General features: G+C 41.0%; 2 protein-coding genes across 7 annotated transcripts in view; one reads left to right on the forward strand and one right to left on the reverse strand.

Moving 5' to 3' along the window:
- synrg (synergin, gamma) overlaps positions 1-1,828 on the forward strand; it is a 41,605-nt gene extending 39,777 nt beyond the window's left edge. For 4 of the 5 annotated variants that reach the window (XM_026319587.1, XM_026319600.1, XM_026319607.1 and 1 more), the window contains one exon: positions 626-1,828. In XM_026319587.1, coding sequence (XP_026175372.1) covers positions 626-757 — 132 coding nt within the window. In that variant the 3' untranslated portion in view covers positions 758-1,828. The remainder of the gene's footprint in view (positions 1-625) is intronic. The other variant, XM_026319593.1, reaches the window with a different exon arrangement.
- Positions 1,829-8,981: 7,153 nt separating this feature from the next.
- Positions 8,982-18,042, reverse strand: dusp14 (dual specificity phosphatase 14). Of its 2 annotated transcripts, XM_026299426.1 has the most exons (3): positions 17,629-18,042; positions 15,656-15,750; positions 8,982-10,820 (listed from the first exon to the last, which is right to left on the reverse strand). In XM_026299426.1, exon 3 carries the CDS (start codon positions 10,716-10,718, stop codon positions 10,077-10,079), a length of 642 nt encoding a protein of 213 aa, XP_026155211.1. In that variant the 5' UTR covers positions 10,719-10,820; positions 15,656-15,750; positions 17,629-18,042; the 3' UTR covers positions 8,982-10,076. The 2 variants fall into 2 exon arrangements, with proteins under 2 accessions (XP_026155211.1, XP_026155210.1); XM_026299425.1 differs by lacking the exon at positions 15,656-15,750.
- Between the last annotated feature and the right edge of the window lie 5,294 nt (positions 18,043-23,336).

Below are 23,336 nucleotides of genomic sequence, written 5' to 3' on the forward strand. Positions count from 1 at the left end.
CAGCTTGGCTGTAGGTTGTAATACATAAAAGCTAAATTTGTAACACACTGCTGCTCTTAAATAGGATGCCAAATGAACGTTGGTGTCCCAAGTTATTATTTTAACATTAGGTTTAAAGGCTGTAACATTAGTATATAATAATAACCCTAGTTGGGTTTACAGTGTTGCAAAGTGGAAGGGGCCGCTGGAGCTGGAAGTTTTTTGTCCTCACCCGGTAATCCTATTTTAAGTTTTTTTTTTTTTTTAAATGATTCTGTATATTCAGTGTTAACACAAATTCTATTGAAAAGTTGCATTTTGTCTGTAAGTTTGGTATGTTCGGTGAGTTTAAATACTACAAAATCCATGAGCCAGTCAGAGATTCAGAGCTGCAATCCACAGCCATCGTGAATTCAAAATGCTTCTCCGTCGCAGTTAATGTGATTCTGTAGTTGAATTTGCTCATGATCTATTTTGAATTTAAATGTGAACTAGTTTAAGATATAGATTATGTTGTCAATTTTTCTATGGAAAAAACTTGGATTTTCACTTCTGGCACCAGGGGCATTCAGAATAGCACCACTGAGTTTGCACCTTTTTTGTTTGTGACTCAGGTTTTCAACATGTCACCTTCTCCCTCTGACAGGCGTTCAACTCAGAGACCGACAACTTCAAGCTGCTGTATGGGGGCCACCAGTACCACGCTAGCTGTGCCAATTTCTGGATTAACTGTGTGGAGCCCAAACCTCCGGGCCTCATCCTGCCTGACCTGCTCTGAGCCTTGGCTGCCACTGCCATGGTAACGACACACGAGCTAATCAACGCCAGATAGAAAGCACAGCCCGCCGCCTCAGGCAGAGAGGGAAAGAGGATGCTTAAAGTCACTGGGTCATTTTATTCATTTGTTTTTTTTAATTTAGAAATCTCTGCTACTCATTTGGTGAACTCATCTGCCATACAGGCTGTGCTCATGTTTTTCATATCCATCGTCCATGGTATCATTGTACCTTTTTGTTGTTCCATTTAAATTACCTAAAACAAATATGTTAGCTTTGTAGCTTATATTTAAATCTATTAAGAATGATGCTTTAAAATATTTCCCCAGATTTTGCTGCAGAAAAAGACAATATGAAAAATAATGACTTGGGAGACTTGTATTTAAATTAAGTGTGCAATATCGCGGAAAACACTGGCAGAGGAAGTCTGTAAACACCTTGGGTTTTTCATGTCACTTGCTCCTTTGATTCTGAATTTTATTCATGATTCCCTGTTTTCCCACTGAAGCAGAGCTGTTGAACCATGGACCTGTTATTGTACTTGAATTACATTGGTGGGACGGGCCTGTTTGATGAACCTCAGTGGCTCCTATGGTTTTAATATCTTTTCTGAAAATCTTTTAACATTCAAACCATCACTGCTGTGCTGGAGGGCAGATAGATGCCTATCTTCTCATGGACCTTGTTGAAGGAACTCTTTTGAATGCCTTTTGCACTGTTGAAAGGAAACTTCAACACATCTTGTGGTGTTCAGATAGTATTTTATAGGCATTTAGGGGAAACTAGCAGTGTTTTTGGTACTTGAAGGGAACTGTGTTAATGGTGTTTTTTTTTCCTGTGTTGGTGTAGTGTGCAACTAAAGCTGAAAGTGCAGAAGAGGTAGACTGTGATTCTCAACGTTTTGTAAATTATGTTGATGCTGCAGCATTGCAATTCCAACTAACTGTATTGTGAATGTGATGTAAATAAATATGATTACAGAGTATTTGAAGTGTCACACATTGATGAGATTGGAAAGTTCTTTTTTTCTACTTTTAGGGCAGTATGCTAGTAATAAAGTTCATCTCTCTATACACCATGTTATTGGCTGCTCTAATTGACTGGATTCTAGCACATGTTCAAGTATATACATAAGAGGGCGGTTTTTCTTTTCTAATGTAAACTGCACATTAGCATACTAATCCTCAAATCCATTTGTCTGGACTGGTAGAAATTAAGTACGTTGTTGGAAACCAAACACAGTCTGACCATATCCTGGGAACTAGAACAGAAACCCCATTAAACACTATGTTACATAGGTTTATTTTACTGTAAAGCTGTAACCATGAACTTTCAAATCACCCAAGATTTGTGTAATAATGTGAACTACACACTTAAAAATGAGCCATGTTCTTTTTGATTTTCTGATTGATGCTTTTTCTGAATGCCTGAATGTTGCTGCACATTTTCATCTGTCATTTCAAACAATAATCTACTTTCTCTCTGGCCAAAGAGGCCTCATCTCCATCACTTTGCCACAAAATGGAATAAATTCTCCTTCAACAAGCCTGCTGGGCCATCGCTGGCGCTTGAGCTCAGCCAATCAGAAGAGATGTCTGGGGGCTCTGTGGAGCCAGTCTCATTATCATTCTCACACTCGTGTTCAGGTGTGTTCTCCAGCATCCATTTTATCTTTTCAGCTCGCTAATTCATTTCCTGCAGAAAATGAATTCATCTTCTCTCATGGTGAACACCAGGATTACAGAAAATTACAAACGCTGTAATCAATTACTGATTCAGGCTGTGTAATTTGAATTGTAGACTGTGTCTCACCTTCCTGTGCCTGTCATCTTCACGCCTATTGTCTGTGATGCTGTTCTGAAATTATGACTCTGGAACAGGAGCGAGATTGAAGTGATACTGTGCTGTACTGACTGCTGTTCTTTGGCGCTTCACGGCCATGGCCAGTCATATTATGGATTAAAAACGGCTGCATCTTCACATGAAGTTCAACTGATTGGCGTCACCCTGGGGAATAGTTCATGCTTCCTGCTTTACTTTGTTTCTAATAACATTTCCATCCACAGAGGTTTGAAATGCTGCTTTTTTTTAATGTTCACAGGATTCATAGTGCTAATAGTGGAAGAGCTCTAACATATCAAGAGTGTCTTCTCTCCTTGATGAATAACCTAAAACTACTAAAATTGCAATGTTACAATGTCAAACTAATTACAATGTCAGTTGGGCATTGAGAAATTGGTAAATTGTCTGGTAGTTCAAGTGACAAAAATGTGAAAATTATGACTGGATATGGGATGTCATGAAAGTCATGCCTTAGTATGAAGTGTAAATTATGCCTTAGTATAGTATGTCACTATGCCTTATGTATAGTGAAACGTATGCTTTTGTGTGGTATGATGTGAAAATCATGTCAATGTGTTGAGAATTATATTTTAATATCACATGACAAATATGCTTTTGTATGTTATGACATGAGTGGTTAGTTTTGTCACCTCACTGCAAGAAGGTTCCGGGTTTGAATCCTGTGTGGAGTTTGTATGGTCTTCCTGGAAAAAACTGTAGATAATGGATGACATGGATGTTATGACATGAAAATTATGCCTTAATTTGGTATATGGTGAAAATTATACCTTAGTATGGTATGTCATTAAAATTTATTCCTGTGAAAATTCTGGTTTGGTATAGTAGGTAGTTATAATTACACATTATTATGTCAGGACAATTTTGCCTTACTGTAGTGTATTGTAGTGAAATATGTCTGTATGCATGTCATTAAGGTTACACTTAAAATGTATAACATTCATCAGTCCATTATCTACTGTTTACTCTTACTCTTTACAGGGTCGTTGGGGGCTGGGACCAGTCACAGCTGACAGTGGGTGAGAGATAAGATGCACCCTGGATAGATCACAGGCTGACACATAGAGACAGACAATCACAGACAGACAAACACTCACAAGTATAGGCATTTTAGAGTCACCAGTTAACCTAACCCCAAACTAGATGTCTTTGGACTTGGAGAAAGTTAGAGTACCTAGAGAAAATCCACACAGGCAACCCCCACACAGAAAGGCTGGATTCAAATCCAAAAGCTTATTGCTGTGAGACAAACCACTGCTTCTCAGTGCTGCTCTAAAATTATGCCCTGACCTTTACCTGACTCTGGTATATGGTGATGAAATATGTTTAGTGTAGTATATGGTAAAAATCATGCCTTTACTATATTACTATACAATATTATGTTATGTCATAATTAAAAGAATTAAAAAACAGAATTGATCCTGGTGCACCCAGGAGAAGGAGTGTGTCCACTTCATCTGATTAGTATCTTTGCAGATGATGTGGTGCTGTGAAGCAGCAGGGAGGACATGATTCGATGCCAGAAAAAGGTGGATTTCTCCTTTTCAGATAGTGAATACATTTTTGCCTCAAGCGGAGGAGTTCAAGTATCTTGGAGTCTTGTTCTGGTTTGAATGTAAAATGGAGTGGGAGACTGACAGACAGATTGAGCCAGCATCACCAGTAATGTGGGAACTGTACCAGACTGTCAGCTATAGCAATCAAACTTTGGGTAGTGGCCAAAAGAATGAGACTGTGACTAGAAGCGGCCAAAATTAGCTTCTTTCATAGGGTGTCTGGGCATGGCCTTATAGATAGGCTGAAGAGCTCTGATATCGAAAGGACTAGCTGAGGTGGTTTGAACGATTTTCACATATGTGCAACTGGTAGAAGGCCCCCAGGGCAGACCCGGAAGAGATTACATATCTCTTCTGGTCTGGGAACAACTTGAGATCCCCCAGGGAGAGCTGGAAGTAGTTGCCTGAGAGAAGGATGTCCAGACTGCCTTATTGAACCTGCCACCACAACCCGATCCCAGTTAAGCAGTAGGAAATAGATGGATGCCACCATATTTAAACCTTGCACACCTTATATGATGAAAATTATGCCTTATTTGAGTGTAAGGTGAAAATTATGGCTTACTATAGTATGTGGTCCACCACTGGTGCCCCGTTGTCTTCACAGAGAGCAGGTTCACTCTGAGCACATGTCACAGGCTCAGAGAGTCTGGAGGTGCTGTAGTGAACATCGTGGGTCCTGTAACATCAGTGAGAGTGACTGGTTCGTTGGTGGGTCATTGATATTCTGGGGAAGTGCAGTATATCATTGGAGGGCCACACAGTCCTCCGTGTCATAGCCAACAGTGCCCTGACTGTTGTGAGGGAACATGTAAACTTTGGCTCCAAGGAATACTGATGGGGATTTTGGTTCTGTGATGGATTGGGACTACCTAAAGTTTTTTTTTTGTGTGTTAATAACTAATACAGAGGATAAATTAAATCAAAGCCATCTGATGAAGCACAGCTTTACATCAAATGAGCCCAATTTTAATTAAAACATTTGTGGTCTGTTGCCTGCTTCCTTCCAACTTGTTTTTTTTTTAATTGTATTCTTTTTATGAGATTTGTTGATATTAGTTAAAAGAAAACACTAAAAGGCAGGACTTTCCTAGATTTATGATTTCCCCATTAATGACCAGGACACAAATATTAGTCATTCTCACTGCTGGGATGTTGAGTACTAATTGAATACAGCTTCATGGCTTTCAGTCCTTTGCCTCAGTGTCCGTTCTATCAATCATTTCAGACAGTTGAGGCTCTAAAGGCGACAGACAGATGAGTCACTGCTACACCACAGAGACGACACTCTCATTCAACCACTCACTGAGGAAGAATGACTTGTTTCACAACAGCCCAAATTGTATCAGCTAAGGTCTCCTACCTGTGCTTCAGATGTGAAACAGGTTTTCTCAGTAACCCAGCAAAAAGTATGCAGATCTTCTACCTAGGTTGAGGTACTAATAGAACAATATAGTAATACTCTGTCCTGTGTAAAAGTCCTGTACTAAACATCTTACTTAACTAAAAAAATAAAATAAAACTGAAGTACAGTGGTAGTAATTCAGATTGGCCCATTCACACTGTATGCAACCAGTTCTCATTCAATGGCTTTTTTCTGCCTATTATTTTCTACATTTTGGATTAATGCTGAGCCATGAGGCTGTTCTGCTCACGTTTGCAACTGCTGTAGGACTAAAAAAAAAAAAAAAAACATACAAGCTTTCGATCCCATCTAACATTGAGGTATATGTTGCTGTGTGGCTAAATCAGGTTGTCAAATTATAACTAACAGCTCTAGTGAGGCTGAAATTAAAGCAGCAGTGACAACAGCGTGTTTATACAGTATGACTAAACAGCATTGTGCGTATGGACTTGCTCAAATGGAAATGCAGGCCGATTATAGTGAATTATTAAAGACTGTATAATAGGAAGTCCAGGATTTAGAAATTCACTGCAGCAAACAACAGATGTTCATATTTTCTCTGTGTGTTTACATTACACCTGCACAATACAGATATAGAACAGCACATTCAGAAATAATTACAGGTCATGGCCAGGATTTTAGACAATACTATACAAATACAAATGCACAAATTCCTCCGAGTTGTCCTCCAACCCACCAAAATAACAGACTGCTTTTGGTTTCATACTTCATTTATTCCTCTGACTCTTAATCACTCCCTTATGCACAGTCAGAGTATAATTAAAGAAGAGAAGAGTATTAACTCTTGTGGTATATTGTGGTTTCATTTGATACTTTGTCTGCTAAACATAGATATATTTAGTCTTAAGAATCTGAAGCAGGCCCACCATGTGTATTTTGTGTGCAAATATAGCACATAAACCCATCAGTGTGGAAAAACTAAACAACCAGACAGACCCAACGCTATGGTAGCTGTGGCCCTGAATGATTCAAATGTGAACAATTCAACAGTTACCAAGCAACGAAGCTACAAGACTACATTCATGCTAGCAGCTCTGTCAGGCAGCTCAGTGAGGTATTGAATGAATTAGGATTGTGAGCGTGCTAATTTTTGCTATTAAAACTTTGATCTGTTATGGTTCAGTTGTGTTTGGGTCAAAACAGGTATTTTTTTTGCAGTTTTTGTTTTTTTACTGTTTTATTGGAAAATAAATGTATTGCTTTCTCTTCGAATATACAAGCCTCATCTTCCATGACCTTTCTTACCTTTGAATGGCTAGTTGTAAAAACATACCATTTCCCTATTTCACCACGGTCTCCTACCTTTGACAGCATGTTCAATACAACATCTAGGCTACAAAATGATGCGATCGCAAGCAATTCGGGTCAGGTTCCATTAAACTTCCAGTAAAGGTCTGGATTCAGACCAGAGTCAGCGTGGTATGTGGGCTCTAGGGTCTAAAGCACAAATGTTAGCCTTACAGTAGCTCCGACGCTGGGCTTCAACCTCTGGGGACCATGAATACAAAACGTTGCATGAACTACAGTGGTGAGCCAATAGAGCCTCATAGAGCCACACTCTTAGCATAGCAACATACATTAAGAGTAGAATAGAATAAGATTAGATTAGATTTGGTTTATGAATCCCTGAAGGGAAATTCAGGATGTAATAATGTTGTTGTTTTTTTAGTTTTTTGTATCACTGTAAATTGAACATCATTAGAGTCAGAACTGGTCCGACAAAGCAAGCAACATGCCACCTTAATCATTAGGAAGTTGCAGTGGGCATTTTTCACTCATTTCTGACATTTAAACAACAAATCAAAATGATGATAAGTAATGAAGAGTAACAGACAGCTCACCGGTGTCCGATGCTTCCTGATGAGTGGCTGTCGTCTGAATGTCATCCCCTCAAACTTCATCAGCAGCGTTCGTTCTGCATGGGCTGCACCGCTGGAGCCTGGCCTGCTCTGATGCTCAGCCTGACGCAAATGGCTCTGCTTAGTGTTTTAATGATAGATGGGAATATCCTGCTGCTGGTGAAGGATGCGTTTGCTTTTAGTGCATGCATGTACTCACTTTAACACAGCAAGAACAGGGGGAAGGGTGGGTAAAAAAAGATTCATTTTTTGCTGGGAGAAAATAGTGTGTGCAGTGTATAATTTGGTCCCATCACTTGTGCATTTCGTGATGGTCGGCCTGTCATCAGACGGGTCTCGTCTCTGTGGGTAATGGAATTCATTGTGGAGACCACTCCAGAGGTCCCTCAGAAGTGTGGGGGTGCAAGACAAATAGTGCTCATCAATATGTGCCTGCTGCTCTGTAGCCACAGCAAATGAAAATGAATGACAGAACATTTCTTTGACATCTGAAGACATCTCTGGGGGGGGGGGGGAGTGGTTGAGCAGAATGAGCATCAAGAGACCTTTGTAGGAGGAAATGCTGCGGCCCGTTCATGAGAAAGCATCTGAGACATCTCCAGGCATGACTACAGAAAAAAAAAACGATTTGTCTGCTTTTGAGTAAATATACATTCTGATTTCAGTGAAAACCTCAAACATTTGTTTTGGAGGATGAAGTAATTTGAAAAGTCAAATAGCACCCAGGACACCAACATCTTTCTCCAACGATCAGTTAGCCCTGAACTTTTATTTATTTATTTTTTTCAACTGTAATATCACACTTAATCTATTATGGCAGAAAAGCATTATTGCAGAGATCTCTATGGATTAAAGATGTCAGATCTGTTCCACTCACGACTACAATCAACATCACTGCTGCTTGTGGTCTGTTGGGTGTGTGACCACTCCCAACAGTGACATTACACTGCGCTATAGTGCAGGGGTGAGAGTCAGGTTGCCACTTTTCACCATTTTCTGATGTCTCATTTTAATGAATCGGTGAAAAAAACAACCTGTGGAGTTTCTGTCTCTAGTGTGCACAAGGATACACACACAAATGCATGGGTGACGTGAGGTTTCACATGTTTTCACTGATCCTAAAGTGGCGGTAACAATCAAAGACATGTACCAAGAAAAAGACTGGATTTAAAATGAGAGACTGCACATCATGATACATTTCCACAATAATCACTACAATTACTGATACTATGATACATCCTGTTCTGAAGTGATTTGTTTATAAATTGATAAGACACTCACCACAAAACAATTCTGAACAATTCTGATAGGCAAAAAAGCCAAATGGTCTTTTTTGTTGTTTAATCTCACTGTAAATATCAGATTATGTGCAGTAAAATGCTTTAAATTTAGTGAATATTGATGTAGAACAATGAAAATAAGAAGAAAAACTTTCAACAAGGACCCACGTTGAAATGTTTTGTTCATTGAATTCTCTTTCACGGGAAAATATTGATGGGAAACGTCTTGATGATGGTGTGTATTATGATTTGATGCTGTATCCATTTTTTTTTTTTTTTTTTTTGTCTCACCCCTACAACTATTTAAATCCAAGCTGTACTTTTTGGAGAGTGGACAGCACATGCAGCAAAGTGAAAGTTTGAACCACTAATCGACAGCAGAAGTTGGATTTTGAGCCTGTGCGATACCACTGTTCAGAAGAGCATTGCACCACAAAGGTACCACAAAGGTACCACAAAGGTGTGCCAGTTTTCTGAGTAAACTGTGTTTTCTGTACTCCACTGATCTTTCTGGATCAATACCCAAATATGGACACAATGCAGAAACAGTGGGATAGAAAATGTTCCCCCGAGCACCAATCATAGAGCTACTTCCCTTTTTTATACAGCATCAAATAGCACTACAATAATATAGTGTGGTCACTGGATGGAACAGTCAACCCTGTGGTACACAGGAGCTATCCCTAAACCTTAACATTTAGTTTACAGCTTTGAGACCTTAGAAAGGTAGATATAATAAATGTTCAGTTACAGTGCACTGTAACCATCTTTTCTCACAATCAGTACATTCCAATAAAATAATTTGCCTATATATATATTTTTTTTTTCTGTACACTTATCTTAAATGCTACCATAAATTGAGAGCATGCTGCTGCCCTTCACACTAAAGATTACTGCAAAACTGGCACAATACCACCACATGACATCACGCCAGGGAAAGGACTTCAGTCACATCACTGTCAAAGTCTCTCGCACAGCTTACACCCTCACTGAGCGCTCGTCCTTCACTGGAACTTAGAAAGCCAGACCAGCGACGACTTTTCATCTTCGGTGTCTGTCATCGTGGTCCCAATCAATCCTTTTGTCCGCAGGAGTCTGGGATTGAAGTGGCCTTGCTCCCACTCAAAGACTAAATGGAGGCTAGCTAGACGAACAGCAGCACCATCAACAACCATTGTTTGGATAGACTCCCTCTGTCCGAGCGAACCGCTATTCAATATATAGGCTTCATATAGATCGACACTTACATGCGTCTCACTGCCTGTCCAGAACAGGCCTGAAACTGTAGTCCAGAAGGGCGAAAGGGCTCATCTTCATTTCCCCAGTTGGCATAGCCTCTCTCACAGGCCCCAGTATGGAGCCAGGCTCCTGCGGTCCCTCTCATAAACATCAGGTATGACCCCATAGGGCGTCTGCACCATCTTAACAGAGTTTCTACCAAACAGCTTCCGCTCGTACTCGATGAGCTGGCGCCAGAAGCCACCATTGGGCCTGATGACGGGGCGGCGAGCTTTGACCCAGGCGTGGGCCTCAGCCAGAGACACGCGGTGATACTTCATGAGGTACGCCAAGCACAGAGAGGCTGAGCGACTCACCCCTGCTGCACAGTGCACCAGCACCGCCCCACGCTTACGTCCCACGCTGTGGATCTTATCAGCCACACTGTCGAAGTATAAGGAGATAGGGGAGTGGGGCATATCCGCCAGCGGCACCTTTACATACTCCATGTGAGGCCAGTTGAAGTTGGGGAGCTCGATGGTGGCGTTGACCACACAGGTGATGCCTTTAGATAGCAGCAGGCTGCGGTTTGATGCCACGTTTCCTCTGCTGAGGAAAAGGTTCGGGGTTATTTGTGCGATGCCTCCCAGCAGGCTGCCGTTCTCAGGCAGCAGCCTGGGCACCGCAGCGGGCACCACGGAGCTACGATGGTGGTGGTGATGATGATGGTTGTGGAAGAAGCCTTGGCTACGGGAAGCCATCATCGAATTGGCTCAGGGTCAAGAGGAACTTCAAATATTTCAAAAGAAGCAAACTTTTCAGCAGCACAGTGTCATAGTAGTGCAGCAGGACCAGCCAGACAGCTCCTGTAACACACAAACAGACTCACGTTCAATCTAAATAAAACATTTTTTTCTATTTTAGTGCAGGCTGAGCATTCAAGCTGACAAACAAAAGACTTCACAAGGATGAGTAACATCACTCGTGTTTGCGAAGAATCCAAAAGTGTGAAAATCCTTTTTTTTTTTTTTTTTTTTGGATGACATTGTGCTGAGACAGTTGTTTCCAGTGTTTTCTTTTGACTGTCTTTTAAATTGAAAAACCCAAACAGACAAAAGTGTAAAACAGTCACAATAGTTGTTAATTCAAAACCATGCTGCTGTGAGGTTGTGACCCACTGATCCACAGCCCTCACGTACAATAACAAAGGGTTTTCATGAGTCCTCAGACAAATTAAGGCCTTTTATATCTATAGAGACCAGTCTCTGCCGCATGTATGTCGACATTTAGGTTGAATGGCGTCTGTGCTGCATACTGAGATGTGCCTCGCTCTGCCTTTTGAGCGCAGACCCCCTGGAGGCATACACTCACCTCATCTCATGTTCATCCATCCACAGCCCACACATACAGATTACATCTCCCGTCTCTCCAGCTATTGCTGCTTTTAATGTCGTTTTGGAGCGCACCAAACGGCAGGGTGGAAAGTAATCATATGCTGTATGATCATACTAAAGTGCGCTGATAACACATTTAATTTAAGCACAAAATTTGCCGCAGTTTATTTTTCTAATCCCATTTCTGTGCTTTTTTCCTAAAACAAGACGATTAAGATGTTCTTCACTCGCGTTTCAGAGCTCTAACATGAAGATGCACGACCACAGATGGTGAAGGAAAAGATACAGCAACTCTGATGTGACATTTCTGGCTGCATTGTATATGATGGAAATAGCTTCCTGTGTTAATACTTATCAGCAGAGAGCCCACAGCTCCGGGCCCTACTTCACACACTGTTGCACTTGCTGTGCGTCATCCACACCTTGTGCACCGGTCTGGCCGGCAGTTCTTTTTCATTTTCTGCTACAGTCTGGTTAACAAGACACACTGGTCAACTGCTTTAAACCAGAATTCAACCGAAAAGAAAAACAGAAACACCACCAAAAAATAAAAAAAAATGGCAGCTTTATGATCTATCTTTAAATTATAGTTTCCAACCTCGGGGTGCAAGGTAAAACTGAGAGGTAGTGTGCAGGATAGGGGCCAGAAATGTTTCAGCTTCACAGACTTGTGTCTTTTCCAAGCTTTCCTTGTTTTAGTCTTTAGAACAAATCAAACGCATTGGTTCAAATGGTTATACACACCTGAGAGGGCATATTTAACTGCTTTAAATGCTAAAGGCTAAAAGAAAAACAAGCTGTAAAACCTTTTATTTTTCCCTCACAAAATATTTTCACTCTAAAAGAAACCTGCTGTGTCAAGGTTGTAACATGCACATTTTATTAATGGCTTCATGGCCTAAAGCTTGCATAAACAAGTATGCAGTTCAAACACAAATCCTGTTTTTACAAGTCAAATTTTATATTGCTCAATATCACAAATCACAAAAGAAATTTGCCTTAAGAGGCTTAAATGAATTGAAATCCTGATCTCCTTTAAGGGTTGAAGCTGCCTCGCTTCATCATCACCTTCCCACTGTTTAAAAAAACAAAACAAAACAAAACAAAAAAAAAAAAATCCTCTTCCCCTGTTGATCACACCTTTGCCATCTCAGCATGGTCTGCTTCTCAAAGGCTGAATTAGCACTTCTCTCCCTCCCCTGTTCAGCCACAGTTTTTCTGGCTTGCTCCAGGTTGCCAGTCACCCTGCGATTCTCCTCTATAACGGTTGCCATGATCATGCTGAGGTGCAGCTAATTCCACTTTCCTCAACACTGTCGCCACTGGTTCCTGAGCCAACAGCTACTGCAATCCTGACTGTGGTGCACTCTGGAAAAGGACTGTTTAATGCCAAACCATGTTACGAGGTTGTCAGAGGTACATGAGAGCTTTTCTACATCCACATCGGATCCAACACCAGAAAAAACCATTTCCTTCTGTGCTGTACATGGCTGAACTGTTCAGGCACTTCAACCTTGTAAAGGTATTTCAGAGTACAGCAAAACCTCTAAATGAAATGAAATGATTAGTCGAAAATGAATCTGCAGTTATTTGAATAATTGATTAAAATCATTTTTCTAGCAATAATATGAAACATGCCCTGATTCCAGCATCTCATTTGTGAAGATTTGCTGCTTTTGTTTAGCATATGGGTTAGAAAATCACAGAAAATTACAGGTGGAAAAGCTTTCACTACTTAGCACTAACAGCACTTTCTGTACGCATTAAGAAACAAATGTATAATGATCTGTAATGATCTTACAGGTTTAAATGATAGGGGGCTAAAACGTTCACACGCCCACATCGGTAACATCAATGACTTCAACTCCTTAAATTCAAACTGTCACTTATCAGCAGAGGGAATAAAAAAAAGCACAGATATTTTTGTCCCGACGTTCTCCAGTGAGCGACAGTCCTTCAGTTTTGTGTTCAGTTTGCTGTTCCATAACAGAGTGTCAAGTCAGCAGCAACAGGTGTTTACCCTAGTCTACAGTGGAAAATCTTTCTGCTTATGATTTTAAATGGGCTCATTTTTAGGGATTTTGAGGTGCTCGGTTCAACTACGACCTTTAAGAAAGCTAATGCTTCGCCATTTCCATTTTATGCTGATGTATATCTTCTTTTTTGCAAAGAAAGCTGAAAAATAAAATTCAAATTTCAACCCTAAATTGGGTCTGGATACAGTACTTCATGTTTGCTTTATTACTGATGTGTGTCTAGAAGTTGACTGGAGTTTACCTGTGGCAAACTGAACTGACAGGACATTGTTTAGATACACACCTGTGTATCCAAAATCCAACAATTGACACAGCATGTCAGGACTAAAATGAAATTATTTATACATCTCTGTGACAAAACAAGACCTGGGTATGCCAAGTTCATAGAGGACGTGTGTTTGTGGTCACATCCAGCCAAAACTAAGTAACTGAGCGAGACCTCAAGGTGAGTCTAACAGAGCTTGAGAAGTCCTCTGCAGAGATGGAGAATCTGCTGGAAGGACGGACATCTCAGCAGCTCTACAGCAATCTTTATGGTAGAGCAACTAGACAGAAGAAACTTTGACTAAAAGACATATGACAATGCACTTTGGAATACTGCATTTGAAAGACTCTGAGAGCATGAGAAAAAAAGATTCTTTGGTCTGATGAGACAAAAATTGGACTCTTTGGTCAAAATTCCAAGCACCATGTGTAGAGACATGAAAATGGTCGATTGCACGCTCCTGATCACAGATTAGGGTGGCGCTCGATGAAAAGAAAGTGATTATTTTCTTCTCGAGTGTGATCCTATTCTGTGAACGTTCGTTTATATTAGGATAATGCACCAATTTTTCCAAGAGCTGTCTAAATTGCACACATTCACAGGCGCCTCCCCTCCAATCTGACGGAGCGTAAGAGGATCTGCCAGAAAGAATGGGTTGCCACACACATAAAGGTGTGGGTAGTCTGCAGAGACTGACCTAAGAAGACTCGAAGCAGTAACTGCTGCCAAAGAAGCTTCTACAAAGTACTAAACCTGTATATGACAGACATCACTTTGGGGTTTTTAATAATTTTGTTTAAAAATGTCTACAACCATGTTTTCACTTTGTCTTTAGGACCTTTTGGGAGAAGACTGACGGGCATACATGGAAACTGTATCCATACACAATTAAAACTTACAATATAAATAGTATAAAAAGCAAAGGAATGTAATTACTTTTTGAACTGATTTTGGTTTTGGTGCTTGAACTTACACCACCTCCAAAACAATGACTGACTGCCTGAGTGATCCCCCCCCCACACAGGGTAAACATCTGTCAGTAAACACAACACCAGGCTTATTTTACTTGGTGAAGTAAGTCTGCGATGTGGGCAGTGATTTGGAGCTTTGGAAACAGGACACAACAGTGACATCTTGCTAAGACTACAAATGAGAAGACTGAACTACAAATAGACACCTTTAGTTGATGGCACGTACAGCTGATGCATTATTTCATGGAGATAAGATAAATTATGTACCACCTTAGCTCAGATAAGTACAAACTCTGTTGCTGTGGCAACCTACTGACCAACTGCATAAGACAGTAGCAGCTATATCAATACCACACGATGAGGACGATAAGAGAACCAAATAATCCCTGGCCCTCTCCGAAGTGCTGATGTACCACAGTGCTGGGCTTTGCTGAGATTTGCTCCATCCACAGGGTTATTTATACTCCAGGCTGGGCAGCCGTGAGGCTGCAGAGAGCGGAGGAGGGAGAATTATACAGAGGCTGTCACCACAGAAAACTCTAATGTATGTTGGAGATACTGAGTATACTGCAGCTCACTGTCAATCAAGTTTGCAGTAAGCAGTCATTCCCCAAAAAACAAACAGTGAGGAGGGTCAGCGGCGTTCACAGCACAGTGACTGGAGAACCTTCCACCGTGCTGCTGTGTCCTAAATTTTACTCAAGCAAACTTAAACTCAGAAATTCGTTGGATATTCTTGTCTTGATATTGCAGAAACTGTCCTCTCTCTCAATCACACAGGGTGGACCTGTCAACAGGTGGTCCCACCTCACGAATCTTCTTACACACATCTCAGTTACTCGGCTCTGTGGGAACATTCCACAAGGTCTGATTCCACCCCCACTAAGGTAAATTGGAAATGTGACCCACCTACAGGGATACTAGAGTGGCAAACCCGAAGCTTCATCAAAACAGGATCTGTGCTGAGACTGACTCAGTTAACATCCTGTTCCTGACAGACAACATAGTATAGCATGAATGAAATGAGTGAAATACCTGGAAACGGTGTGAGCAAGCACTCTTCTCAGCACCACCTCTCAATCAGAGACAATTCATTTCTTCAGTCTGAGTGTGATTCTGCAGCCTGCAATCTAGATAATAACCAGGAGAGAATGAGGAGCAATGACAAGATGGTCTCTTTGAGGTAGGAATTCTCTAATTCATCCAAACAACTGGGCGCAGCTTTATAAGCCACAAATGAAGCCGTGGCACAGAGAGGACATTGTATTATCAGCTACCGAGGAGTAGAGTCAGGTACAGAATTTAGAAACACAGGAACAAATTCCACATGAGGACATGAGGGTTACAGCTTTGGCTCCTTCATGCAACAGCAGCGACTGGGTGCCGCTCTCATAGTTCACAATATTACACCCCACCATGTTGCCTACGCTGACACATGTAAACTCACAGGAACAGACAAAACACGAGGGCCTGAGACAATGCCACATGTCATGTACTGAGAGATGGCCAGTGTGTATGTGTGTACTACAAAACACAATGTTTGTGGGAATATCTATTGTTGCACCAATCACTACAGCAGAAAAAGACAAATAATAAGACAAATGTAGTGACTCTCCTTTAGTTTAGCAATAAATCACCAGTACACATTGGGTTCTCAAAATTTTCACCATATTCACCATTTACAAACAAAATGATCAATTAATTGAACATATAATGAAAAATTAATCGCTAATGAAGATAATTACTTGCGGCCCTACTGTCAAATATATCTCATTACCATAAGATAATTAGGCTATCAACTTACACATAGGCAGGTAGGCATACCAAAGGAACTGTAGGAAAATTACTGGGGGTAAAATCCTGTATTTAAAACATTTTAAAATATGAATATTCCCAGACAGCTTTTTCTTATGTTGGACTGTTAAATATTTTTGATATATCAATAAAAAACACAACATTCTAATATTTCTAAATACAGTTCTGCATTGGTACAACTTGTTCAACCATTACTAACTAATGAAAAAGCGAAGCATCATCTGAGATACTGGTGGAAATCAAACACAATATATATAGAGAGCATATAGAATAACCATTACAATAGCCACCAATGCATCATTTCAAAGCAGAAATATATACCAAGAATAACAAAAGGTTGAACTTGACCTGCAATGTAATAAATTATTTATATGAGTTTGTAATTAGAATTTAAATGGCAGGGGTGATTTCTTTTTATTATTATTGTTTTTGTTTGATGTAGAGGAAAGTGAATGTGAAGGTAGGCCTGACTTTTAGTGTGACTGAGAAAATAAACCTCTGAAAGAGAAATAACACTTGTTCTATTGCATATGGTCCAAACAGCAACTTTATGCCCTTCTGTGCAGACAGGAAAAAAAAAACAAATTATAAGTCAGCAACAGAATGGTGACATATTTGAGTATTTGAGGTTTTCAAAAATAAAAAAAAAAGCCAGTGAAACTAAAAAATAAAAAACAACAACAAAAAAAAAAACACACCCATACATAACTCTCCCTGCTAATAATTTGAACACAGTCCCTAAATATTAACCTATATTGCTTCCATAGGAAAACAATGATGTTTTAAGAAACTTTAAACATTTCATGCCAAGGAGAAAGCGTCTTTCAGCGTGTGAAAATGTTTAACTTGACATGAATGACTCCACAAGTTGAATAACTAATGTGTGAGCCTTGAATGAGGACACACGCTCCGCTGTCGTGTTAAATATAAAACAGCCTCATCCAAACGGCACAACACCACATCCACCCCAGAAGTGTTGCAGGTGCGCCCCTTTTCTTCACTTTCGCGCATCGTACATCATAAAACTGATCGCAATTAAATCTGTGAAATCTGGGGTTAAATGCTAAAAGATTTAAAAATAAACAAATAAATAAAAACATCAGTGTTTTATCTGAATTTAATATAAATCCATAATGTATCGAGACCACATCGGGCCGATAAACTGCCTCAGTACGATGTGAAACTCAACTTACCAGGAGACTCTTCCGCGGGTAGTGATGGAGGTTTTTCAGCGCCTGCACTAATACAGCGAGCTCGGATCCGCGGCTTTCACGCTCCTTTAACATTTAAGTTCAGTCGGTCCGATCATACAGACGGTCAGGAGGACGGCGACAGTCCGGGTGGTGGGAAACAAACCGCGACGCACGGCAACATAACGCGAAAGTCAACAGAAATCCGAGCCATCGGTGCATCCGCCTGGCGCTGGGCTGACAGCGGCAGCAGTGTGTGCAGGGCAGCGCTGCTCTCTATGAGGAGCGATCAGTGCCACATACTGGAGGAGGAGCAGGAGGAGTATGATGGCTTTTACCTTTCTAGGCGTTTCTATCAGGTCTCACTCTCTCACTAATAGATGACTAAAAATTTATTTAAAAAGAGAAGTTGAAACGCTGGAGCTTTTCCTGCTCTGAGCACAGTCACAGCATGAAGGGGCTGTGTACTGTGACTGTCTGGCAACTAGATGAAATGTTTACAGATACCCATAATTCAGTTCTTCATACCCAAAAAGAACATTTCACATATCCACAGCGTCATTCAACCCAGGATACATGACTCCACCTGTCATTAATATGATTTGGACTTTAAATTTCAGATATCCACAACGTCGGTTTTGATATCCAGACTAACCATCCTGGATATCTGGAAGAGAATTCTTACTAGGAAAAACTCCCTATATCTACATGAAAAATTCATCCATCCATCAGATATACCTGTTTATTCCTATATAGGGTCAGAGGGACCTGCTGGAGCCTATAAAGAGTATGCACGTGATGAGACAGGATGCGGTCACGCCTACTTCTTGCGCGGCAACATCGAGTTTTCAAAACCGCTCCCGCAAAAATCCAAAAATGCATCTATAATGGGGAAGACCTGTTGTGCAATCGTTTGCACAAACAGATTCAACAAAAATTCGGAGACATCTTTTAATAGACTGCCGAAATCTGAAGAAACAGCTGGAACCCTGAAGGCGAAACATGGATTTGTAGTCGCCACTTCGTGTCACATATTTGGGTAAATCACTGTATTTAATCCCTGTCGATTAAATCTTTTCTATTAAATATATTGACAGCTATGTCAGTGAGGGTCATATCCCATCAAGGCTTTTGTATGCCTTGAGGCTTTGCTTTGAGTATTTCCCAGGTGTTGATATTAGGTACATGTCAGGAAACCCAACATCTGTCTTTCAGACCCACAACCCTTTTTGCTTTCCAACTATCCCTGCCCTACCCACTGCTTACCTGGATCAGGTGTGTTCAGCCCATCAGAAGCTGTGGTCAGGAATGGGCCCATTATGGCTTGAAAAACCACCACAAAATCTGGACAGACTGAACACAGATTTTTAGAGATTTATGCTTCATTGGCAGTATCTTCCTGCTGTACAGTGCACTTCAGTTTTACAGGGGGGAATGCTTCAAAGATCTGAAGTCTGGTTGATTTTGCAAAAGCAGACTGTACACTCCTCCAAACTGCCTGGAGGATACAGCAGCAAGCCGTTTTAACATTTTATTGAGCCACACTCCTATCTGCAAGTACATTTTAGATGTCCATAATGCATAATTCATATTTTTTCCTAGTAAAGATTGCATTCTCACTGGTTGGTATCGTAAATAAAGATACCCACAGTAATTCTTACTAGTTGAAATTTCATTTCAAGATATCTACAACTGATAAAGGACTGGTCGTAACCAAATTCAAATAAAACTCCTTGTTATTTCAGATATCCATAATTCAATTCTTAGTCCAGGCACATTGCAGATATTCACCACATCATTTTTAATGTCCAGAATTAACATTGAGTATCTCCAATAGAGGTCTTACTGGGAAAATACCCAATTGCATTATTTCTACTCATAATTCTTCATGTAGGGCAGCACGGTGGCTGAGTGGTTACCACAGGGGTCTTTCTGTGTGGAGTTTGCATGTTCTCCCTGTGCTTGTGTGGGTTTTCTCCAGGTACTCCAGTTTCCTCCCACAGTCCAAAAACATGTATGTCAGGTTGATTGGTGACTCTAAATTGCCCATAGGAGTGAGTGTGAGTGTGTGAGGTTGTTTGTCTCTATGTGGCCCTGTGATGGACTGGTGACCTGCACTGCACAGCTACAGGTGGTACCATGTAGAAAGTACAAATACTACGGGTTAGGGTTGTGCACATAAACCATATTCTCTGACGTTTGGATTATTTTTCTGGACAGCAATGAATCACAACATTAACACCTCTGATCAATCCTGTGAGGTCATCTTCTCTATCAACATTGGAGAGTTCACATGTCGAAGTTCAATCAGAGCAGGGGGCTGGTAAGGGAAATGGAACAGGTGAGCAAAATCCTCTGCTATAATTGTTAATTTTATATGTTTATATGTTCATTCATCTCAATATTTTATTGTAAGATAACTAGTCTTCCAGTTCACAGCTCTACTCAAAGTGTTTCCCCCTTAATCTCACATTATTATTATCATTATTATTATTTTCTTGATGAAATTACACACACGGTGAGTGAATCTAAGCATGTTTGGAGGACAATCAACTTTCATAGATAGTCTGCCAGTAATTTAGCTTTTTCCCGTCTCTGGCATCAATCACTTCTCATACCAAAGCGGTGGGAGGATCAAGCACCTCCCCAGAGCACAATGCTGAAAACTATTGGTGAGATGCAACTACAGAACAAACAAATCCCTTGTCTAATAGTAGAATCATCAAAGCCTGACTGAAATACTATGTTGGTGGCTTTCACCATCCCGACTCTTTGTAAACAAGAGATCATTTGTTCTCCTCCAAATGTTTCTGATGCTTTTTCTCAGAGGTTAGTGGAGCAAAAACGTCAAAGCAGGGCTGGAGCTAGTATTTCAGAAATGCTAAGGTCACTAGTCCAAATTCCCCCAGATGAAACCCACCAACCAACCACACTATAAGAAAATAAGTATTTGAAAAAATTACAGAAGTGATTTAACTTGACAGAATTTGACACAAATAGATCTAGTTTGTAATGCACACCTACAATATATGAAACAATGACCTCCTCATTTGTAAAACATCTATTTACTAATAGATCCTAAAGGTTTTTTTCTTGAATCTTAAACCTTCCAATATGCAAATACTGGGTTGGGGTGGACCTGATAGAGTAGCTTCAAATATAGTTTGAATGCCTGCAGAGACCTGTATGATCAGATTGCCCTTCTTGGACTTATAAAACCCAGAAATCAAACTCCGAGTTGCAGATGAAATAAACAATACTGGCTCACACTCCACAGTGGCTCATGCAATATGTTTCCATTTCAGTATGCTGTTGACTCGAAATCTAATTTTATGCCCTTGTTTAACACACACACCCAAATACACACATTACCATTTTAAATGCTACGCTGGTATGGTGGGCCACAGGCACGTATATGGAAAACAAATACTTTCTGGTCTGTTTTTTCAAATCTCATAATGCCCTGGCTGGAAGAAACAGACCGCAAGACAGTTTTGACCATCTATAGCCACAACTATGAGACCTTAAGATTGCAGCTACGTCTGCAGGGCTTTCCGTGCAGCCCTTAGTGAATATATCCTTGTACAAAACCATAATTAGACATGCCTTCCAAAGTCAATACTATTTCAAAGGGCTCCTGGGGGAGAAATCACGCTATCCATAAGCCCATGGCCCCTGCTACAGAGTCACTCCTAATTACATTCCAAATTCAATCAACTGGAAACAAACAGCAGCAGTACCAACAAAAAAATGATATAAGGGTGACTGTTCCTGCGCTATGAGGTAAGAAATGGACTGATAGTGGTTCACGCTGAGTTTGGACCCTGTATTTGAAAATCTGTACATTCTTTTATAGGAAATGTACAGAGCAGATTCATTAGATTCACCTGATGGATGTTTAAGGAGACAAGGAAATGGTGAAACAATGAAATGAACAAAAAGTAGAAAGAGGGATAGTAGATGTTTTAGTAGCGGTAACCTTGAGCTGGAACAGTGAAAAGTCAGAGAACTATGGGTAGAGAGACAGAGGCAGGAAAGAGAGCTGCAGGCTGCGGAGACAGGGACTGGGGTTCAGACTGAAATGTCAGATGAGTCAGAGGCATTCTGGGAAGACGCTCCTGTTTAATACGGCTCCACAGTCTGTCGTGGAGGCTGAAAATTTACAGTGACACCATCACAGTAATAACAAGCACCTGCAGCCACGTTCTGAAGGAGCTGTGTGCTGTGAATGAGCAGGGTAGTGACATTGATTAACCCTGACCGCCTGTAACACAAGATAACTGATGGGCTTGACGGTACAGAGGGTGCCACAGTGATTAAACTATAAAATCCTTCGCACATCCCTCATAGGTGTGGACGCTGTTCAGTCATGGCTACTTATTTACAATTTCTGATCTCACTCAGCCTGCTAAAAATCATTCATGGAGAATGCTGAAGATGATGGCGAGCAGATTTTAGATTCCTGGTGTGAGATCTGGAGCAGAAAAACATGCGGTCTATTTGGAAATACAGACACAAGCCAGGCTATACCCCAATGTTGAGCAACATTCAGGACATCATCAGACTATCTGTGTCACCTGCTAACAAGTTGATGAATGATTATCCCTGAGAAAATAAACAAAAGTGTATAAAGATGTACTGTAAATCTCAAAGGTGATCCCAGTCGACTTGTAATGTTTATTTCCATCTGTGCCGATGTGTGTGCGCCTGTGTGTGATAATTGGACCTAGGGGTGGTAAGAAGAGGAGAATGGGAAATGTTCTGTGGTCAGAGGTGGTGGAGATGCTAGACCTGGCTTTTAAAGGGAGGGAGTGGGGAGTCTAAATAAAGTTGCTGCTGACACAAGTGCCCCCATCGCTCCAGTTGTGATGGCAGTAAATAGACATGGGATCTAAGTGTTTGCTGTGGCAACATGTGAGAGCAGCGAGAAGTCTGAGCTCAGCATGGAGCCTCCCCCGTCACTCTGATCAGTGCTGCTCTGACATCAAACAAATACATTTGGTGCTGCGCAAAAGGAATGAGACCCAAGGTGCATCAGCGGCGTCAGACACACATCCTGTTGATTCTATCCTTGAAGAAAAAAAATTATATATATAGTTCCAATATTATGTCTCACTGAGTGATGAATACATTTACTTGCTGCCTTTGAGTCACTGAGAAAAAAAAGCACGTACACAGATGGGTGGGGGGAGTGGTGGTGGGGGAGTCGGGGTGGGGGGGGGGGGGGGGGGGGGGGCACAGCAGACTTCAATTCTGTGCAGCAGTCTGGTTAGTCACGACTCCTCTGCCCAGCAGATGAGCAGCGCTGCCCCCTGCCCCTCCTCCCCACCGGCTCTCCGTCTTTCAGACTTCAGTATGCCACAGACCTGGTTGCCAAGGTAACCTCTTGTGTTGATGGGTTCACCTCTGTGTTAATCACTACCTGGCAGTAATGGCCAGAGCACTGGCTTGTGTATACATGTGTGTGTATGTGTTGGTCCTTTTAGAGAGGGTTATAACAACACAGTGCAAAGAGAGTGGGAGACATCTTTTTCCTTTTTCCCTGAATAGCAGCAAAGTTAAAAATCAATAAGACACCGGCTGAGGAGAAGCTCTAAAACCAATTGATCGATTTGTCTCAGGAGAGTTGTGTTTTCTTTTTAATTTTCAAAAAGGTGGTAGCCTACTTTCACTGCTCTAATACTGTTCTGGTATTGTATCGTCGCTCTGTA

Source organism: Mastacembelus armatus, chromosome 13 (assembly GCF_900324485.2).
Source record: "Mastacembelus armatus chromosome 13, fMasArm1.2, whole genome shotgun sequence".
NCBI lineage: Eukaryota > Metazoa > Chordata > Actinopteri > Synbranchiformes > Mastacembelidae > Mastacembelus > Mastacembelus armatus.